Below are 22,704 nucleotides of genomic sequence, written 5' to 3' on the forward strand. Positions count from 1 at the left end.
CGGTGATTGGCGTCCGAGCGCTGGGCCGTTCGGTGGATCCCCGCGGCCACGCCACCGCGCAGTGCGTGAGAAAAGTGGGAGTGGCGCCACGGAGGCACCCAGTACTGTGGCGTGGTGCTCGTCTGGTCACTAGCGAACCGTAGCGTACTTAGGACACCACAGTTTATTTTTCCTTAGTGCTCCTAACGGATATAGAAAATAGCGTTTGTTGCTCAACGCTTTACATTTTTATACCGTCGCCGGTAACTCTCCCTGTTTCACAGGTGGGGAAACGGAGGCTCACACTTACTCAGTCCTCTTGAGGTCTCTCACGAATTCGTGAGAGGTAGAGCCTGAATTTAATTCTTGCCCGCCAATGGCATATGTTAGAGCCTGCGTTGGGGGAGACAGCCTGCCCCATCCCCCCCCAGCGCACGCAATGGTTATGAGAAGAAAGAAAGTGAGGAGCGGTCCTGAGACTGACCCCATGACCTATACTAGCTCAAGGCCTCTCTCTGGCTTACCAATAAACTGCTTTGAAGTTACAGAACTTTGTACTTGAGTGCTGGAAGAGACCTTGGGAATCCCGGGTTCCGTCCTTTTATACAGAGGAATGCACTGTGGGCCAGAGATAGGAAGTGACCGGCCCACGCAGCCACTTTAGAACATTTTTAAAAACAAGAGCCCTAGAAACGTCTATTCCGTTCCATTGATCAAACAAGCTTAGCCAGAACTGGTAGTTTTACATCTTAACGCAGAATCCTTCTTGGTCTGCCTGGGTCACCTCCTCTTGCTGGATTCAGCTACTGTTCATGGAAGAAACCATGAAGCCACAGAAGGTAAGAGCCAAAGTGACTCTACTGTCTAGCCCCAATCACCTTCTTTTACAGTTAAGAGCCTGGAACCCAGAGGGGTGGGGTGAATTGCCCAAGACTCCCTGGCGGCAGAGGGGAGAGTAGAACCAATGTTTCTGACTCCACTCCACATGACTCCTGCATCAGTGTCTTTTTTTTTTTTTTTGACAATCTGTTGCTATAAGAGATGACTCGTTTGGATAATTTACACACTAGAAAATCCTGTGATCCAAGGCCAGCATTGAGAAGCTGAAGCTAGCCACTGATATGTTGTGATTTTAAGGATAGGTTCCTTTAAAATTATCAGCCTTTCAAAATCCTTACCATTGGAGACACTGGTTGGGGTTATGGTAGCCCTTTCTTTCCTTCCTTCCTTCCTTCCTTTCTTTCTCTTTCTCTTTCTCTTTCTCTTTCTTTTCTTTTCTTTTTTTCTTTCTTTCTTTCTTTTCTTTCTTTCTCTTTTTCTTTCTTTTCTTCCTTTCTTTCTTCCTTTCTTCCTTTCTCTTTCTTTTCTTTCTTCCTTTCTTTCTTCTTTCCCTCCCTTCTTCCTTCCTTCCTTTCTTTCTCTCTCTTTCTCTCTTTCTTTTCTTTCTTTTCTTTCTGACATAGTTTCGCTCTTGTTGCCCAGGCTAGAGTGGAACGGCGCTATTTGGCTCACTGCAATCTCTGCCTCCCAGGTTCTAGCAATTCTCCTGCCTCAGCCTCTTGAGTAGCTGTGATTACAGGCATGCACCACCATACCCAGCTAAATTTATATTTTTAGTAGAGACAGGGTTTCTCTCTGTTGGTCAGGCTGGTCTTGAACTCCTGACAGTGCAGTGGTGCCATCTCGGCTCACTGCAGCTTCTGTCTCACAGGTTCAAACAATTCTCCTGCCTCAGCCTCCTGAGTAGCTGGGACTACAGGTGCATGCTGCCACACCCAGCTAATTTTTGTATTTTTAGTAGAGACAGGGTTTCACCACGTTGACCAGGATGGCCTTGATCACCTGACCTTAAAATCCACCCACCTTGGCCTCCCAAAGTCCTGGGATTACAGGCGTGAGCCACCGAGCCTGGCCGGGTTATGATAGTCTTTCTTAAGGAGGGCTCTACTGAAATGCCAGACTAGGCCGGGCATGGTGGCTCATACCTGTAATCCCAGCACTTTGGGAGACTGAGGCAGGTGGATTACTTGAGGTTAGGTGTATAAGACCAGCCTTAACAATATGGCGAAATCCCATTTCTATTAAAATACAAAAATTAGCCAGGCACGGTGTCTTTTTGTGCCTGTAATCCCAGCTACTCAGGAGGCTGAGACAGGAGAATTGCTTGAACCCAGGAGGCAGAGGTTGCAGTGAGCAGAGATTGTGCCACCGCAGTCCAGCCTGGGCAACAGAGTGAGACTCCGTCTCAGAGAGAGAGAGAGAGAAAAAATGCCCGACTAGTATGTCTTATCACACCATTCATATTTCCAGATAATTCATATGTAATAATCTGATAAGAGCTAGGAAAGAAAAATATTAGATAGGATGGAAACATGTAACTTCGTGTATTACATTCTAGAGATGCAGTGACGAATTGCCCTAAACTGGGTGGCTTAAAGCAGGAGAATTGATTGTCTTCCAGTTCTAGGTGGCAGAAGCCTGAAATCAAGGTGTCAGCAGGGCCGTGCTGTCTCTGAAGATTGAGGGGAGGATCCTTCTTTGCCTCTTCCTAGCTTCTGGTGGCTGCCAGCCATCCTTGGTCTTCCTTAGCTTATAGAGGCATCACTTTGGTCTCTGAATTTGTTGTCACATGGTGTTATCTCTGTGTGTCTGGGTCTCTGTCTCTAAGTTTCTTTCTTCTCATAAACACACCAGTCATATCAGATTTAAGGCTCGCCCTAATCCAGTGTGATTTTTTTTTTTTTTTTGAGGAGTCTCACTCTGTCATCCAGGCTGGAGTGCAGTGGTGCGATCTCAGCTCACTGCAACCTCCACCTCCCAGGTTCAAGTGATTCTCCTTCCTCAGCTTCTTGAGTAGTTGGAACTACAGGTGTGCGCCACCACACCCCGCTGATTTTTGTATTTTTAGTAGAGATGGGGTTTCACCATGTTGGCCAGGCTGGTCTTGATCTCTTGACCTCATAATCCGCGGGCCTCGGCCTCCCAAAGTGCTGGGATTACAGGTGTGAGCCCCGTGCCTGGTCTCCAGTGTGATCTTATGATCTCATATTAACTTGATTCTATATGCAAAGACTCTATTTGCAAATAAGGTTACATTCATGGGTTCTGGGCAGACATGAATTGTTTTGGGGATGGTTGTGGTCTCTATTTGACTTAGTGTATGAGAGGACCATTCCGGTCTGGTTCATCAGGGAACGCTTCTTTGAGGTAGTGATGTCTGAGGCCACACCTGCACAAGGGATGGAAATTTATTAGAATTCCTGGCCTATATGAAGGAATAGTATTTCAGTCAGTGGAAACAGCAAAGAGGCTCTGAAGGGGATTGTTCTCACTTGTTAACAAGAGAAACAAATACTGGAGCTAACAGTAGGGAACACTCACTAAGTACTTTATGCCAGGCATGGTTGTAAGAACATTAGAAAACACTGGGCTGAGTGCGGTGGCTCACGCCTGTAATCCCAGCAGTTTGGAAGGCTGAGGCTGGTGGATCACAAAGTCAGGAGTTCCAGACCAGCCGGGCCAATATGGTGAAACCCTGTCTCTAATAAAATACAAAAATTAGCTGGGCGTGGTGGCAGGCACCTGTAATCCCAGCTATTCAGGAGGCTGAGGCAGGAGAATCGTTTGAACCCGGGAGGCAGAGTTTGCAATGAGCCAGGACCACGCCATTGCACTCTAGCCTGGGTGACAGAGCGAGACTCTGTCTCAACAAACAAACACTGTATATAGAATGATAGTGAAACTACATCAGAATTTGTGGAATGCAGCCAGAGCAGTCCTTAAAGAGAAATTTATAGCTTTAAAAGTTTATGTTAGTAAAGAAAAAAGGTTTGAAATCGATTATCTAAGTTTCCACCTTATGAAGTTCAAATAAGAAAGCAAATTAAATCCAAAGTGAATAGGAGAAAAATAAAAATAAAAAATAATGTGAGACATTAACCAACTCACAAGTTGGTTCTTTGAAAATATTAACAAAATTGCTAAATTCCTAGTGAGATTGATCAGGAGAAAAAAACACAAATAACAAATACCAAGAATAAAAGAGGAATTTCCCTACTGATACACAGAAATTAAAAATATAAGAAAACATTATGAATAACTTTATGCTGACAGTTTCAACAATTTACATTAAATGGAAAAAATATTCAAAAAGTACAACTTCCCAAAACTGGAACAGGAAGAAGTAGAACATTTGAATCACCCCATATCTTTAAGGTCCCTAGAAGAAAATTCCAGAGCAAGATGGTTTCACTAGTAAATGTTTATCAATCATTTAAGAAAGATAATATTGATTTTATATAAACTCTTTTGAAAAAACGAAGGAGAGAACACTTTTTAATTTGTAAGTTTAGAATAATCCTGATGCCAAGATATAAAAAGGAAAGAAAATCACACACCTCATTTCTTACATGGATGCAAAAACTTTAACAAAATATTGGCCAATCCAGGTTGGGCGCAGTGGCTCATGCCTATAATCCCAGCACTTTGGGAGGCTGAGGCGGGCAGATCACCAGAGGTCAGGAATTTGAGACCAGCCTGGCCAATATGGTGAAACTCCGTCTCTACTAAAAATACAAAAATTAGCCAGGCAAGGTGGTGGGCGCCTGTAATCTCAGCTACTCAGGAGGCTGAGACAGGAGAATTGCTTAAAGGTGGAGGTTGAAGTGAGCCGAGATTGTGCCACTGCATAGAGACTGGGTGACAGAGTAAGACTCCATCTCAAAAAAACAAACAAACGGCGCCCTTGCCCCGCCTAGCCCCGCTCCAGGCGAGGGCGCCGCACCCACACTGCACTGCACAGTTTTGTTCTGCACCAGCCGTTCGTAGGTGATCCAGACACGAGATGGCTGTCCTCTCTAAGGAATATGGTTTCACGCTTCTAACTGGCGCTGCCAGCTTTATCATGGTGGCCCACCTAGCCTTCAATGTTTCCAAGGCCTGCAAGAAGTACAAAGTGGAGTATCCTACCATGTACAGCACGGACCATGAAAATGGGCACCTATTCAACTGCATTCAGCGAGCCCACCAGAACACGTTGGAAGCCTATCCTCCCTTCTTATTTTTTCTAGCTGTTGGAGGTGTTTACCACCCGCGTATTGCGTCTGGCTTGGGCTTGGCCTGGATTGTTGGACGAGTTCTTTATGCTTATGGCTATTACACGGGAGACCCCAGCAAGCGTAGTCGAGGAGCCCTGGGGTCCATCGCCCTCCTGGGTTTGATGGGCACAACCGTGTGTTCTGCTTTCCAGCATCTTGGTTGGGTTAAAAGTGGCTTGGGCAGTGGATCCAAATGCTGCCATTAAAGATTATAGGGCTTTCAGAACTCTCATTCAAATGACTTACCTTTATTTCCAGTTATATTTTTTTTCCTAAATATAATAAACTTATATGGCATCTGCCTCATACCAAAAAAAAAAAAAAAACAAACAAACAAACAAAAAAACCCAAAAAACAAAATTGGCAAATCAAATCCAGCAACATCTGAAAAGAGCAAGATGGCATTACCAGGTGAGATTTTTTTTGAGGAATGCAAAGCTGGCTCAACATTTGAAAATCAATCAATGTCATTCACTACATAAACAGAATAAAGAAGAAAATTCATATGATTCATATGATCTCAGTCAATGTAATAAAATATTTGGCAAAATTCAACACCCATTTATGATTTTTTAGAAAAAGCCTTTATCAACTATAAAGGGAATGATTTTCCTCAGTTTGATGGAGCATCTACAAAAGAATACAGCTATTATGGTTTTAAAATCAAAGTGCCTTATTACATGCATGGAACTTTAAAAGTGTTAAATGAAATATTGAAAAAATATGTGATACCTGGAGCTACAGTGGCCATTTTGCAACCATGAGACAACAGTCACGTAGATAAGAGCCAACAACAAACACAATAGAATTGAAAGAATTCTTTGGGTCCATCATGGCATCATTAAACCTCTGAACTAATACCAGTGACTGTGTCTACCTCCTGACTTCTTGTTATGCAACAAAAATAAGCTTTTTATTTGTTTAAATTTATTATGGTTGGATATTTTGTTGCTTGTTGTTAGGTCTTTAAAAATATATGTTGACTGGTGGGTGATATGCACCCACCAGTAGCAAGCGTGGGGCCGGGTACGGTGGCTCATCCCTGTAATCCCAGCACTTTGGGAGGCTGAGGTGGTGGATCACAAAGTCAGGAGTTTGAGACCAGCCTGGCCAATATGGTGTGACCCTGTCTCTACTAAAAATGCAAGAATTAGCTGGGCATGGTGGTGGGTGCCTGTAATCCCAGCTACTCTGAAGGCTGAGGCAGGAGAATCACTTGAACCTGGGAGGGAGAGGTTGCAATTAGCCGTGATTGCACCACTGGGTGACAGAGCAAGACTCTGTCTCAAAAAAAAAAAATACCCAGCTGGGAGGCAGGAAACGTGAATCCTAAATCTGTTATGCTACCAATAGGCTGTGTAAGTGTGTAAGCTTAGAAATTTTAGTTTGCCTCACTGGTCCTCACCACCCATATATAATTTTTAAAAGGAAAGGGGTTCGTGGAGATGGCTAGGATGACCTCTAAGATTCTTTCCAGGTCTAAAATCTATAATTTCTAAGAGGCAAAAGAGAAGACTGGAAGTAAGCTTTTCCCTTTCTCCCTTGTCCTTTCCCTCTCTGCTGTGGTCTGAATGTGTCCCCCAGTTTTCATGTGTTAAAATGTAATGGCCAGTGTGATCAGTATTAAGGGGTTCTGCCTCTTAGCATTAATTAAGTCAAGAGGGTGGAGCCCTCATGGGTACGATTAGAGGAGACCTTATAAAAGGGCTTGAGGAAATGTGTTTACTCTCTTCTGCCCTGTAAGTACCTGGCACTCATCACCTTTCTGTCTTGCCGTGTCTTCTGTTAGGTGAGGACACCTAGATGGCTCAATCTTTGAAGAACGGGCCTTTACCAGACACCAAACCTGCTTTGGACTTCCTAGCCTTCGGAAGTGTGAGAAAATAAAATTTCTTTCCTTTATAAATTATTCACTTTGTAGGGACATGGATGAATCTGGAAACCATCATTCTCAGCAAGCTGACACAATAACAGAAAACCAAATACCGCAGGTTCTTGCTCATAGATGGGTGTTGAACAATGAGAACACATGAACACAGGGAGGGGAGCATCACACACTGGGTGGGGGGGGGTAAGGGAGGGACAGTGGGGGGTGGGGAGGTTGGGGAGGGATAACATGGGGAGAAATGCCAGATATAGGTGACAGGGGGAAGGAGGCAGCAAACCACCTTGCCATGTATGTACCTATGCAACAATCCTGCATGATTTGCACATTTACCCCAGAACCTAAAGTACAATTTAAAAAAGAAAGACTGTCCTGCAATGGGGCAGACTTCCTTCAGGAAAAAAAAACAAAAACAAAAACTAAATTATTCACTCTGTGGTACTTTATTATAGGGGCACAAATGAACTAAGACAGTCTCTTCTTCTCCCTCCTTTTTTCCTTTCTTCTCTTTCTTCTTAGGAAATAAAATATAAGGGCCAGGCACAGGGGCTCAGGCCTATAATCCCAGCACTTTGGGAGGCCAAGGCGGGAAGATTGCTTGAGCCCAGAAGTTTGAGACTGCAGTGAGCTGTGATTATATCACTGCACTCCTGGGTGACAGAGCAAGATCCTATCTCTAAACAAAACTTAAAAAAAAAAAAAATCAAACATTAGATAGAAGACCCTTTTCTTGTTTTGTCGAACTTGAGATTTCTTTCTGTAGATGGGAGTGTTGATGAATGTATTAGGGCGGATGAACAACCATCAGTATCTCAAACCCAAACATGATTTTTCTCTTTAATTATCTTTCTAGAAAACCCTCCAATATGGCAATTGCTTAGAATTCTGCTCTCCAAATGTTTTAATCCATCATTCCAAGGAGCCTGAATTGGCTCACCTGTCCCTTCTGGCTGTGTATGGATGTTAGGGGGAGGTAACCACGCTAGATGTCAGGAAGCAAAGGAATCCTGTGGGCCTTGGAAATGAGGAGTCCTCTTAGTCTTCCCTGACCCTGTTTGCTTTCCAGTCCATTCATGCACAGACTGGTTTTGAGTGGCTTGGCTAATAATCCTGTATATTTATATAGCCTTTGTCTTCAGGAGATCATATCACTTTACAGGCATGAGCTCATTTATGAGCCCAGCCTTCCCAATGCAAAGGAATGGTCAAGAGAATTTTTATTTCATGTTGTGTTCTTGTGGAGAGAAAGGGAAAGTGACTTGTTCAAAACAACATGAAAATCTGGGTTTCCTCCAAATTTTTCTCATCAAAGCAGAGTGATCAAACTGTACTATAAAGGAGTCATGTGAAAGATAGGTAAGTGAACACACACACACCACACACACAGGAAGGTAGCAGACATGGTTGCTTTTGCTCTTTGGGACCCATCTCTCTAGTTTTGGCAACAGTGCCTCAAATTTCTGAAGGAATGTACTTAGGTCATACTTGGTCCATTTGAGTCAGAAACTATGATCCTGGCCTGGTTAAGCAAGGTAAATTTGTCTCCTGATCATGATGATTGGCACAAGTTGTTGTTCTGATCAGATATCAGCCCTATTTTTCAATGTAAGCTTCAGCTGTGATAAAGATGATATTTTGGTTTGTAAACCCAGACAATCTGAGACAGCTCTCAGTTAATTTAGAAAGTTTATTTTGCCAAAGTTGAGGAAATGCCTCCATGACAGCCTCAGGAAGTCCTGGTGACATGTGCCCAAGGTGGTCGGGACACAGCTTGGTTTTATACATTTTAGGGAGACACGAGACATCAATTAATATATGTAAGAAGTACCTTGGTTCCATCCAGAAAGGTGAGGACAACTCAAAGCAAGGAGGGGGCTTCAAGATCACTGGTAGGTCAGGGACAAATGGTTGCATTCTTTTGAGTTTCTGATATGCCTTTGGAAAGGAGGCAATGAGAATATGCATCTATGTCAGTGAGCAGGGGGATGACTTTGAGTAGAATGGGAGGCAGGTTTGCCCTGAGCAGTTTCCAGCACAAATTTTCCCTTTATCTTAGTGATTTTGGGGGCCCAAGATATTTTCCTTTCACACGTTTTCATATAGTTTTTGTTTCATTTCTAAAATTATTCAAACTGAAGCAGGAAGCAGCGGGTAATTTATTAGACGGCTTCGACCTCTCTCTGTTCCTTCCTCACTCCAGATAACATCCCATTCTTCCTCTCAGCATTCTTCCTGAATGCTCCATCATCTTAAGTTAAGGTTGAAATTCCTAAGCAAATCAACTGAGAATCAGTGGGGTGATCAGATGTCATGTGCAGGATGGCTTCACACCAGTCTCACCCCAAGGCCGTGGTTAAGCTGCTTTCAACTTTTAAGCCTGACGTCCAGACCCTTCCCATATATATTTTCCCTGTGTTCTAACATGTTTAATGGACTACTTGCTTGTTTCCTGATTGTCCTTTCCCTTCCCTCCCCTCCCCTCCCCTTCTTTCTTGTGATCCCTCCCTTTTTTCTAGTGAAGTTTTCGCTCTTGTTGGCCATGTTGGAGTACGGTGGTGCAGTCTTGGCTGACTGCAACCTCCGCCTCCCAGGTTCAAGTGATTCTCCTCTCTCAGCTTCCCAAGTAGCTGGGATTACAGGCATCCACCACCATGCCCGGCTAATTTTTGTATTTTTAGTAGAGACAGGGTTTCACCTTGTTGGCCAGGCTGGTCTCGAACTCCTGTTCTCAAGCCATCCACCCGCTTTGTCCTCCCAAAGTGCAGGAATTACAGGTGTGAGCCACTGCACCTGGCCACATGTGCCTTATTTTCATACCTCTGTGTATCTACAGGTTTCCTCTGCCTGGAATAATCTCCCCTCTTTTGGCTATCTAGAAAACTCCTCACTCCTCAATTTGCCTTTCAGAATTTGCACTCTCATTAGTTGTTCCATACCCGACAGGTGACAAAGTCTGTCTCCCAAGTTTATTACCTTACATTTAGGTTGACATGGGTCTACAAGGGTCTTACCAGCCACAGGGCTGTATATCTTTCTGGAGGCTCTAGCAGGCTTCTGCTTCTTTGTCACTTACAACTTTCAGAGACCATCCTTGCCACTTCCAACTTCCAGAGATCATTTCTTGGTTGCTGCTTGGCCCTCTTCCTCCATCTTCACAGCCAGCAATGGTCAACTCTCTCTTCCTAAAGCCTGGGAAGTCCTCTGATGTTAAAGGACTAACGTGATTACATTGGGCTCATCTGGGTAATCCAATATAATCTCCCCATTTCAAGGTCCTTAACCTTAATCTGTAAAATCTTCTTTGCTATGTAAGGTAATGTATTATAGTCCCAAGAGTTAGATCCAGGGACATGCATGGGAGTGAGAGAGGTGGGGAGAGGGATTATTCTGGCTACTATAAGACCTAAAGTGGGAATGTATTTTTTAATTAAAAATATGTGCATCCTAAGAATGACGTAATGGACTTCAGGGACTCAGGAGGAAACGGTGGGAAGGGGGTGAGGGATAAAAGTACAAACTGGGTTCAGTGTATACTGCTCGGGAGATGGGTGCACCAAAATCTCACAAATCACTACTAAAGAACTTAGTCATGTAACGAAATACCTTACTCATGTTCTTAATAACTTGTATAACTTAATAACGTGTAACCAAATAACTTACCCATGTTCCCCAAAAACCTATAGAAATAAAAAATTTTTATATATATATATATATATATATATATATATATGCATCCATGGAACATATAATATTATTTATCCACTTACAGAACAAGTGAGTAGATGGAGTGAGTCAAGTATAAAAATCAGTATATGCTCAGAGTACTCTTCATCGTCTGGATGCGTTGAGAGAAAGCTCTCTGGGATACCATGCAGGCTGGCTGTCCATCGCCTGTGACCCCAGGGCCAGGCCTGCCTTCCTTCTTCAAGCTTGGCACAAATGCCTGCCACTGTGGGAAGGTGGGTCTAGGGCAGAGGCATGACGTGGCATGACATCAGGCAGAGAGAGGGGATGAGAGCAGGAGCGAGGCCCTCAAGGTGGACCTGCGGAGGCTGTCCCTGGTTCCTAGGCCCCGTTTGCAGGGTGTCTTTTTGCAAGGACATCTTTCTCCTTGGTGAGCCTCGTCCATCTGCCTCCCCAGGCTGTTGGATTTTGCTTGCCTAGATCTTGTATGTAGCAAAAGTTCCCCCGGAGAGGCTGTGTGTTGAATGACCCTGCCAGAGTTGGAGAGAGAGAGAGAGAGAGAGAGAGAGAGAGAGAGAGAGCGTGCGAGAGAGAGAGAGAGAGAGAGAGTGTGTGTGTGTGTGTGTGTGTGTGTGTGGTGTCTTGGAGTTGCAAGACTTGATTAGCTGAGGCTTTTTTTTTTTCCACTTGTGACTAACATGAATGGAAGCATAATACAGACAAAGATAAGGAGAGCATCTCTCCCAGAAGCCTGGAAGGTGAGGGTATGGGTGGAGAGAGGCTACTGAGCTCCGGGACATAGATCTGAGCACATCATCGGCAGCAAGTGGCTTTCTTCTGGGATGTCATGATGGGTTCTGACCTGGGATTCAGGACCCATTGCATTTGACTCTGAATCCCAGCTCTTCTTTGACTCTGAATCCCAGCTTTTCACAAATGATGAATGCATGTTGACACCAGATCCTTTGAGCCCTCCGATGAAGCCTCAGACTCACCACTAGATGGTGTCCGAGCTCATGCTCTCCGCCGCAGCGCAGCAAGGCCCCAGGAAGCCGTCCAGAGGTGCCTCTGTGACCAGGGACAGGGAGGTGACAAGAGTTCTAACAGATCAGACACAGCCACTCCTGCACCTGTTCTGCCTGATTCCCTTGGAGTATCCATCAGGACTAAACTAGAAAGTTTTTGCTCCTTCATTCCCTGGATCCAATCCTAAGGAAAATGTGGTCCTTTTGTTGTTTCTGGGGACTTCCAAAAGGAAACGGGCACCTTCTCCAGTAAAAACTCTCACGCCTGTAATCCCAGCACTTTGGGAGGCCGAGGTGGGCCAATCACGAGGTCAGGAGTTCGAGACCAGCCTTGCCAACATGGTGAAACTCCGTCTCTGCTAAAAATACAAAAATCAACCAGAGGTTGAGGCAGGTGAATCGCTTGAACCCGGGAGGCGGAGGTTGCAGTAAGCCAAGACTTGGCCATTGCACTCCAGCCTGGGAGACAGAGCAAGACTCCGTCTCAAAAACAGAACTAAATTCAAAAACAAAAACACAAAACTGATTTGTCTGTAATTTATTTTGTTTATTTGTTTATAGGAAAAGGAGAGGCATACTAACTTGGACTTGAGTTTTGGCTCTTATTTTCTAGTCAAAATCTTCTCTGGGCCTAAATTTCTAGTTTATAAAATGAAACTAGAAATCCGTGCCTCATGAAATTGCCTGAGTAAAACGCAATAATGCTGTGTCATGTGTGTGGCACGGCTTCTGGCACTTAGTAGGCGCTTTGTATCTCACTTCTATTCGAGATGAATTGGAGCTCCATTCATTCACCTTTACACATTCTCGTCTATCACAGCACCTGACATCTTCTATGCTGAGGACCAAACTCACAAATGGAATTTGCAGACATTGATTTTCATCACCTATTCTGTTACTGAAACACCAAATTTTGTGGAGGATTCAGAAGGTTGTATTATAAAACTCCTGCCCACAGTGTCTAACAAAATGATTGGAGGAGACAAGATTAAGGAAAACACATTTAACAGTGAACACAGAAGCTACGAAATGAAAAGTAATTAAACATGTATGATCAGCTGTGCATGGTAGCTCATGCCTGTAATCCCAGCACTTTGGGAGGCTGAGGTGGGCAGATCACGAGGTCAGGAGTTCAAGACCAGCCTGGCCAACATGGTGAAACCCCGTATCTACTAAAAATACAAAATTAGCTGGGCGTGGTGGTGAGTGCCTGTAATCCCAGCTACTCTGGAAGCTGAGGCAGGAGAATTGCTTGAACCCAGAGGTGGAGGTTGCATTGAGCCGAGATCGCAGCATTGCACTCTAGCCTGGGCAACAGAGGGAGACTCTGTCTCAAAATAAATAAATACATAAAAATAAATAAAAATGTATGACATGATCTGTTTATAATTAAGTTTATAGCTTCTCAAACAGGGCTCCGTTTCTCAAATTCTGACATTCAAGAGGCAAGTTTACATCTGGATTGTTTGTTGATCATAGGCTGTGTGTCAGATTCTAGAAGTTTTTATGGGAAGAAGAGGACTAATTTTGCGACAGGAAAATTATTATGTCTAGAAGGCAACCCTGGGAGCCAGTGAACCTCATCAAAACTTCAAGCTTCTAAGTATGAAAAAGGAGCCCCAAAAGGGAAGTGAAAGGACACTGAAGACAACACTTAGCTACTGCACCATTTGGTGGATAATTTCCTCCTCAGGGTATGAATAACTCATAGAATTATAATCTGGAAGCTACCTTAAATGTGCTGTGGTTTGATCTCGCACCCAATATAGGATTCTTTATATCATATCTTTGACCAAAGGCATCCAAATCACAGCTTAAACACATTCAAGGATGGGAATTCATTCCCTCAGAAGAAAGCCCATTTCTTTGTTAGACAGTTCTAGTTGTCATCGTTCACCCCAAATTCCTTCTAGCTCCCCTCATGGGTGCTAGTTCTGTTAGTTTCATCCCTCTCCCGGAGGTCAGTTCTTCAAATTGCCAAGAGCTGCTGTTATACCTTCTGTTGGAAATAGATGCTCGGTGCCACAAAGAAAAATTAGCACTGAGACAAAGGATCTCTCAGCAATGCAATTTTTACTTCCTGCACTGCAGGAACGGTACTCTCGCTAGCCATCTTGCCACGAGTGTACAAAGAACAAAGGAAAGTCAGACAAATCTATCTCTTACACATTTGAGGTCGTTGTTACTGCTGTGTCTGATCTCTGTTGGCTGGAGCTAGACCTCACAATCTAAACTAAAACCTGATTGGCTAACAACTTAAAACTTTTCTAAACAGGTAAAAGCAGTGGAGAGCTGGGACATGCCTGTGAACATGTCCAGCACAGGTATTTTGGTTAAAGTACAAGGACATAGAATGTACTACGTGCCTGTAAGCATGGCATATCTAACAGGTACATAGGATAGGGCTTAACAAAGTTATTAGCACATTTATTCTTTAACAAGAAAGGAAACTTTAAAAAGGAACTTTTCTGCTTCCCACATCTTCCTTAACTTTTTCTCCTCAAACGTTCCCGCTGTCTTCAAATATTTGTCAAGTGGCTCCTTGCCCCTCATGGACCACCATGTTTGGAGCAAAAGGAGCGTCATGGGGGCATCTTGCCCCTCAGCTTCCTGGCTACGCCATGACATGGCACTAGATGGTGCTGTGACCACGGCCCCACCCTGGTTCTCCAGATACTCAGGGGTGACTTGAGGGTTCCCCTAAGAAGCCAGGGCCAACCTCATCTTGCCTCATCCCTGTCTTCCTCAGTGACCAGCAGAAGTCCAAACCCAGCCTCTGGAGTGACTCAGTATCACCTTCACTCTGGTCCCCAACCTATGTGTCTGTCTGATGAGGGTATCCTCTGATTTTATGCCTGTCCCGTACCCTGGATTCCTTTTTTTTTTTTTGGTGACTGAGTCTTGCTCTGTTGCCCAGGCTGGAGTACAATGTGCGATCATGACTCACTGCAACCTCCACCTCCTGGGTTCAAGCAATTCTCCTGCCTCAGCCTCCTGAGTAGCTGGAACTACAGGCACACGTCACTATGTCTGGCTAATTTTTTTGTATTTTTGGTAGAAAAGGGGTTTCACCATATTGATCAGGCTGGTCTTGAACTCCTGACCTCATAATCCGCCGGCCTTGGCCTCCCAAAATGCTGGGATTACGGGTGTGAGCTACCGCGCCTGGCCCTCTTTTGCTTTTTGAAACAGTGTCTTGCTTTGTCACCCAGGTTGAAGTGCAGTGGCACAGTCACTGAAGCCTTGATCTCCCAGGCTCAAGACAGGAGATCATAGGCATAGGCATGTGCCATAGGCATGTGCCACCATGCCTGGCTAAGTTAAAAAAAAAAATTTTTTTTTTAGAGATGGGGTCTTGCTATGTTGCCCAGGCTGGACTTGAACTCCTGGGCTCAAGCGATCCTCTGTCTTGGCCTCCCAAAGTGTTGGCATGAGCCATCACACCTGGCTCTGCACTCCTCTTGATGTCAGCAAGCAGTTTTCCATTGAAGGACCATTTCCCTGCTTGCCAACATGTGATTATGGTGGGCTCTGCCCGCCCAGAGTGACCGCTAGAGATGCAGCCTCACTAACCACCATGGATGGCTCAGGCTGAAATTTCTGTTGCTGCATGGGGAGAGGCTGCCTGGGAGCAAGGCCAATACAGAGGATGGCAGAGCAGGGAGACTGAAGAAGAGCTCCCTGAGGATATGGCTTGGGTCCCTGAGCTGATCAGCACTGAAGCCAGCAAGCAGCCCACTATACTTCCAGCTATAAGGACAAACACATTCTCTTTTTCTTTTGCTGAGTCTAGCTTGAGTTGGATTTCTGACATTTGAAAATGGGGAGCCCTAATGTAATCCCTAACCTGACTCGACCTCCCACGCCGCCTATGGGGTAGAGGGTTGCATGTTTTGTTGCCCTCTCTTGGAGCACTTACAGAGTGATTAGCACATTCTCTGGTATTCTTTTTTACTTTAAAGAGACAAGGTCTCACCCTGTTGCCCAGGCTGCAGTGGGATCACAGCTCACTGCAGTCTTGACCCCCTGGGCTCAAGCGAACCTTTTGTTTCAGCTTCCTGAGGAGTTGAGACTACAAGGGCACACCCACCGTACCTGGCTAATTTTTTTTTTTTTTTTTTTTGGAGACGGGGTTTCACTCTTGTTACCCAGGCTGGAGTGCAATGGCGCGATCTCGGCTCACCGCAACCTCCGCCTCCTGGGTTCAGGCAATTCTCCTGCCTCAGCCTCCTGAGTAGCTGGGATTACAGGCACGCACCACCATGCCCAGCTAATGTTTTGTATTTTTAGTAGAGACAGGGTTTCACCATGTTGACCAGGATGGTCTCGATCTCTTGACCTTGTGATCCACCTGCCTCGGCCTCCCAAAGTGCTGGGATTACAGGCTTGAGCCACCGCGCCCGGCCCCTGGCTAATTTTTAAATATTTTGTAGAGACAAGGGTTTCACTATGTTGCCTAAGTTGGTCTCAAACTCCTGGCCCTAAGTGATCCTCTCACCTCAGCCTCCCAAAGTGATGGGGTGACAGGTGTGAGCCACATACCCGGCCTTGTATTCTCTCTTTCCTACCACTTGCTTTTGTTACCTGAAATCTGGCTCTCCCTCAGGACACTGGTTCCCCTGTAGGCCTCTCAGAAGGGTGGAGTTTTCCCCTCACCCTCACATACCTGAGGGCCGAGCTGCCTCCACCCATCCTCAGGGCTATGCCTAACAGTCTACTGGCTGCTGCCCCATGTTTACTGAAGACTTCAGCTCAAGGCTTATTGACTTTCTCTCTGCCCAATCCTAGCCACTGCACCCAGATATTCCAATGCCCTGGTCTCCATCACTTTAGCCACCTTACACCTCGTTATCACAGGTCACTATGTCACGATATCCAAAATCTCAAGTTCAAGCATCCCACTCTGACCATCATCTTCTGTGCTTACAGCTCACTGACTCTACTACTCACAGTGTATTTGACCTTGAGACTGCCAATGTATGGAATCTCTGTATTCTGGATTCTATGACCTCTCATCATAATTTTACTCCCCTGAAAATACCCTAAATTCCTTTGTCTGTCTTTTCTTCCACCATACTCACCATGCCATATTTTTCTATTGATGACCTCTTTACACTGGAAACTGTGTCCCAGATCCCTTTCTCTAAAAGGTTCAGAGTTGAATTTGGCCAACAGTGAAACTGTGCAAGATTTGGGAGTCAAGGAGAAACAGCAGCCATTATTCTGAAGGTTGTCATTGAGTAGAGGAAGACACCCAGGCTGGTGTCTGTCATTGGTTAGGGGTAGACACAGGAGTGCTAGAGATTCCAGGGTGCACTGACTGTTTCCCTTGCTGGGTCCCTCTTCCCAACTGCTGATCTACTGAGCAACAGTGACCTCAGGCCCATCTCCAGGTACTTTGGTGTGAACTCTGAGCAGCAGCACTCTGCTATGGACTTCGACACCAGCCGCCTTTGCAGTCCTCTTCCAGCAACTGAATGTGGCTAGCTTCCACTTAGCTTGCAGGTGCCTGGCCGTCCTCCAGGGCAGGGCTGGTTGGTGGCTTTTCTCTGGTCCTTCAGTTCCATATTTGGATTCTTACTTCCCTGGCTCCTCCTACAATTGTGTAAGTTCTAATTGCTCGAATAAGCTCCTTATTCCAAAGTACTTACTTTGTTCAGTCTCAGTGTTCTGTTTTTCTTTGAGCTTGCCCCAGAGTGACTGAATATTGCTGGAGAAAACACTCACCCCTACTGACTGATTACACTTTAATTAATGTCTGCAAAGTAGTCATCCAATTTTGTCTTTGTAAACCTTTTCCTTCTTCTGCACAATGTTGCCAGAGGAAGTCTCCAGACCCCACTGAACACAGTCTGGGGGTTATTTTCCTTTGACTCAGTCTGGCCAATCTGTTGCTCTCTGCTTGGAATCAGAATGCAGAGCAATGGAACTCTTTCATCCCAACAGCTGCAATCTAAGACTGCTGTCCATGAGTTCCTGCTACCGAGAATTCTGCTCCTTCAGCTTTTTCCTTGATCATGTACTCTCCATTCTTCCAATAGATTTGTTGTTGAACTTAGCCAGAGTCCAAGTCTAGGGTTTGCCTGCTTTATCCATTGTCATCCCAATGCTGGACAGAATACTGTCAAAGCTGGAGACCTGTGACACACCAGTAGAGACTTTCCCTTCCCTCAGGCTGATACTGAATAAAAGATCAATCTCCTCTAGGCTCCCCTTACCATATCATCACAGTGTATATTCTAGCATTCACAATACTCAAAACCCAGAAATATTTCAGAATAAGATCTCATTGAATCATGTGAGAAAGAGCCTTGGACCTAACACATTAGGTTTCCAGTTGTTTTCTTTGATATGTCCCAGATCTGTGAAGAACTTGCACAAGCCACTCCCATTCTCCTTTTTTTTTTTTTTTTTTTTTTTTTTGAGATGGCATTGCTCTGTTGCCTAGGTTGGAGTGCAGTGGTGCAATCTTGGCTCACTGCAACCTTCGCCTCCCAGGTTCAAGTGATTCTTACACCCCTCCCAGGTTCAAGTGATTCTTACACCTCAGCTTCCCAAGTAGCTGGGATTACCCGGCTAATTTTTGTATTTTTAGTAGAGACAGGGTTTCATCATATTGGCTAGGCTGGTCTTGAACTCCTGACCTCAGGTGATCTGCCTGCCTCAGCCTCCCAAAGTGCTGGGATTGCAAGTGTGAGCTGCCTGGCCTCTACTCCCATTCTTTTAAGGGCAGGATACTGCCTCTGTAAAATGAGTATATAGATACACTTGAGATTAGTTGCAGGGTCCTGGGTAAGTGAATCTCTCAGGTGTATGTGTCAAGAACTGTAATTCTGTGACTTCCACTAAGGTCCTCATCATAAATGTGGTGACCTTTTAGCATCTGCTTTAGTGTCATTTATAATAGTGAAAAATCGGGTAAAACCCCCAATAACCACCAATAAAGGATAAATTTGGATATACACACACAATGGGCCATTTGGAAGTAGCTAAAAATCATGTTGTAGAAGGATTCTTAATGATGTGGAGAAATAAGTTAAAATAAGAGAAAAATACAATTTTTTATATACAAAATGGTCCCAGAACAATGTGGGAGAGAAGGGAATATAGGAAAATATCAAGGTGATTAATCGGGGGTTGCAGGATTATTAATCATTTTTTCCATTCCACGTACTTGTGTCTGTGTTTTCACATTTTTACAATGAATATGTGTGACATATACTCTAAGAAAAAAAAAACCTGAAAAACGTTTTGAGATACCTGATCTATATATTCTAAATTATATGCCTTATACATGTTTATGCCCTTTAACTATATAAATTTCATTTTAGAATTTACTATCAGATAGTAGTTCAAATGTTAGCATTTGCTGTAATACAAAGATGTTAATGTGACATTCTGTGTAATAGTGTAAGATTGGAAAGAGTCTAATAATGCAGGAATGATCAGAGAAAGATATACCATCCAATTAAAATCAAAGATAGACTTTTAAAACTGTGTATATGAAGTCCATAATAACAAAGTTTATGAAGGAATGTCAAGTGAGAAACAGAATAAAATTATATTCTGATGATGTCTATGGCGTTGGAAACAAACAAAAATAATACATGGAAATAATCTGGAATAAAGAAAGGTGATTATTTTGGGTAGTGAGACTTCAGGTAGTTATAAAATAGGATTTGACTTTTCTATGTTTGCACCAACCTAATAAATGGTTACTCTTTATTTACATAAACAGGAAAAGCATGCAATTATTGTAAAATTTAAAAACCCTGCTCTGTGGAAGGGAGATGGATGAGTTTATCTCTTCTGGAGAGCTTCCTGGGGTTGGGTCGAGACAGGACTGATAAACTGCTGTCCTTATTCAAGGGCCTCAAGGCCCTACCCCCAGAGTAGGGGCTCCCCCACCCCGAGTTGTCACATAAAGCACACTCCCTCCAGCCAGATGCAGCCCGGGCCCCTGAAAGCCCAGCTCCGGATGTGCGGATGTGCGGATGTGCGGATGTGCGTCTCTCCCAGGGTTGCTGGAGATCTTCAGGGAGATAGGGAGTGGCCTTCTCTCAGCACTTCTTCCCCAGCCTGCCGCAGCCACAGAAGTCTCCTGTTAGGTTCATTACCACCCTCTCCTACTCCTTTCCCATGAGTGCTTTTGTCAGCAGTTTTTAAAAAAATGACGATGGTGATGGGTGATAATAGTTTCCTGAGTTCTTATGACAGGGCAATCATGTTACACAGAGCATTTCTGTGAATATTCACAGCATTCAGTGTATATACACCTTTATGAGACAATGCACAGTTCTCCTCATTTTACAGAGGAGAAAGCTGAGATTTAGAGATAAATTGATTACCTCAAGATCACATTGACAGTTACAGGCAGATCCAACTGACTAGCTCCCAAGTCTTTGCTCTTAACCCTCTCTTGATGTAGGCTGGATGCTCAATCTGAACTCTAGGCTGTAATGCTGTCGTCTTTTCCTGCAGGAACCAGCCTATTATTTAAGCTGATAAACTGCTTCCTTATTCAAGGGCCTCAAGGCCCTACCCCCAGAGTAGGGGCTCCCCTCCACCCCCCCGGAGTTGTCACATAAAACATACTCCATCTAGCCACATGCAGCCTGGGTCCCTGAAAGCCCAGCTCATGGTGTGCTGTCTCTCCCAGGGTTTCTGGAGATCTTCAGGGAGATAGGCAGTGGCCTACTCTCAGCCACTGACTTGACTTTTTTTTCACCAGGCTGGAATACAGTGGTGCCATCTCTCTATCTTGGCTCACTGCAACCTCTGCCTCCTGGGTTCAAGCAGTTCTCCTGCCTCAGCCTCCCGAGTAGCTGGGATTACGGGCATGTACCATCAGACCTGGCTAATTTTTATATTTTTAGTAGAGACAGGGTTTCGCCATGTTGGCCAGGCTGGTCATGAATCCCTGACCTCAGTGATCTGCCTGCCTCAGCCTCCCAAAGTGCTGGGATTACCGGCGTGAGCCACTGTGCCTGGCTTGGACATGACTTTCTTACATTATTCTCCAGCCACCCTTCTTCCCGTACCTCCCTGAGATCTGGGGCAGCAGTTTCAGTAGTATGTGTGTGTACACCTCTGTATTTCATATACACACGCCAATCATAGCTTCCGATTATCCACTAAATGGCATTTAAAGGATGAAATTGAAGTGACATGGACAAAAATCATAAGGCTTTTGTGTACAAAGTACATGGGATGTGTTCCATACATTTGTTGTTGTCTGTGTAGGTGTTTCATGTGGGCAGAAGGTGCCCAGCTTTCCCCTTTATCAGCCTACAGCACCTCAAGGAGTGCATGGCACATCAGGTGGACTCAGTAAAAATTTTCTAAATAAATGAATGAAAGAAAAAACAAATGAATATTTTAATGTTATCAGAATCTTATAGTTACAGTTTCATCTGTAAAATAGGTATGATTATTTTCTCTCCCACTAGATTGAGAGCTCCTTAAGGGTGGAGAATTATTTGTGTTCTGGGTCATGTCCCTAGCACCAGGTGCACTGCTAGGCACATAGGATGTACTCAAAGTCAGCTGGCCAAAGTGAAGTCCCTGAAACTCCCAGGGGAGGTCTGAGAATGGAAGAAGCAAGGCCTAGAACATGCCCTGCACATTTCTTTCTTTGGGATGGAGTCTTGCTCTGTCGCTGAGGCTGGAGTGCAGTGGCTCGATCTCTGCTCACTGCAACCTTCGACACCTGGGTTCAAGCAATTCTCCTGCCTCAGCCTCTCGAGTAGCTGGGATTATAGGCATCCACCACTACCCCCGGCTAACTCTTGTATTTTTTTTTTAGTAGAGATGGGGCTTCACCATGTTGGCCAGGATGGTCTGAAACTCCTGACCTCAGGTCATCTACCCGCCTCAGCCTCCCAAAGTGCTGGGATTACAGGTGTGAACCACTGGGCCCAGCCGCCCTGCACATTTCTTAGAGAAGAACATTTTGGTGTTAAATTATTGAAATGAATTGCATTATCTGCCCTTTATTGCAGAGTCTTATGTGCAAAGTTCGTGGAAAAGTGGTCCTTGGAACCCAAAACCAAGCCTTCTGGATCCCAAAGCCGATTCCGCACTCCTACAGGTTTCCCTCTTTATTCTGCCTTCACTGAAATGTCAGATCCCTCCAGTGTGATCATTGTCTCACTGCCTATTATCAGGGACAAACAGAGGTTCACTAAGTGCAGGTATAAGGCACAGCACTGACACCTGGGAGAGGGCCTGCTTTAGGCTTTGAAAGAACCACCTGCCAAACCTTACCTGTCAGCCAGGGCCACGCGGCAGAAGCTGTTTTCTCAGCACATCTAGGCATTAGCACCTGGGTTGCTGACTCCTGGGAATAGATTTCTTAAAAGCACCTTACAACCATTTCATCTCTCTGCCATTATTTTTTTCGAGGGGTGAGAAGAAAATTCTGCCTCCACAGCTTGTCAACATCCCTTCAGCTTGGTGGTCCACCCAGTTTCTACCTAGCAGAGTGGCCTGCCCCTCACCAGCGGCTTGCATGGCCTTCTTATCTCCTTGGCCCAGCTGAAGCTTGGTGGGCAAGTAGCCAATTATGGTCTGGGCGTCCTGGAGGAGCCAGCTTCCAGGGTAGCATCAATTGCTGGGAGGGGTCTGTGGTCTGGGGAAGTCACATCTAGAGGTATGCTGGAAAGCCAGGTCAGCGCAAACACTATTGCCCTGGAGTTGCCTGCAGGGGTAATCTGCGGCAGCAGGGTGTGTGAGGAAATGGGAGGAGTGGCCCTGCCCATTTCACCTTGGTCCCTGGGTGGAGTTTACAGGCTAATTACAGTTGAAGGAGCTTAAGGCTTTCCGCTTTGCTTTATTCCCCCTTCTGCCTCACCTTCTCCTCCAGAACCACCCGGCCCTGCTGCAGTCCTGTGATGCTTCCCAGTCTCAAGGGTGGTGGCAAGGATGGTGTCCCTGTGTTTTACCATGTCTTTCCATTACATTTTCATGGTTTCTTTTCCTGCTCCATCTTGGTGCCTTGTAATCCTACCCACCCCCCCATTACAAAAATGAGACA

At 44.9% G+C, this 22,704-nt stretch overlaps 1 protein-coding gene and 1 pseudogene across 2 annotated transcripts in view; both read left to right on the forward strand.

Annotated features, from left to right (window-relative positions):
- The first annotated feature begins 71 nt into the window (after positions 1-71).
- The window catches only part of SLC25A37 (solute carrier family 25 member 37), a 110,757-nt gene continuing 88,124 nt past the window's right edge, over positions 72-22,704 (forward strand). Inside the window, exon 1 of the mRNA XM_032288543.1 lies at positions 72-818. Within this exon, the coding sequence (XP_032144434.1) occupies positions 792-818 (27 nt within the window). The 5' untranslated portion in view covers positions 72-791. The remainder of the gene's footprint in view (positions 819-22,704) is intronic.
- LOC116558496 lies at positions 4,725-5,313 on the forward strand (annotated as a pseudogene). The gene has a single exon (XR_004272026.1). The product of XR_004272026.1 is annotated as a microsomal glutathione S-transferase 3 pseudogene (transcript).

The sequence above is a fragment of the Sapajus apella genome, unplaced genomic scaffold (assembly GCF_009761245.1).
Source record: "Sapajus apella isolate SASKATOON/1434 unplaced genomic scaffold, GSC_monkey_1.0 scaffold21, whole genome shotgun sequence".
In the NCBI taxonomy this organism is placed as follows: Eukaryota; Metazoa; Chordata; class Mammalia; order Primates; family Cebidae; genus Sapajus; species Sapajus apella.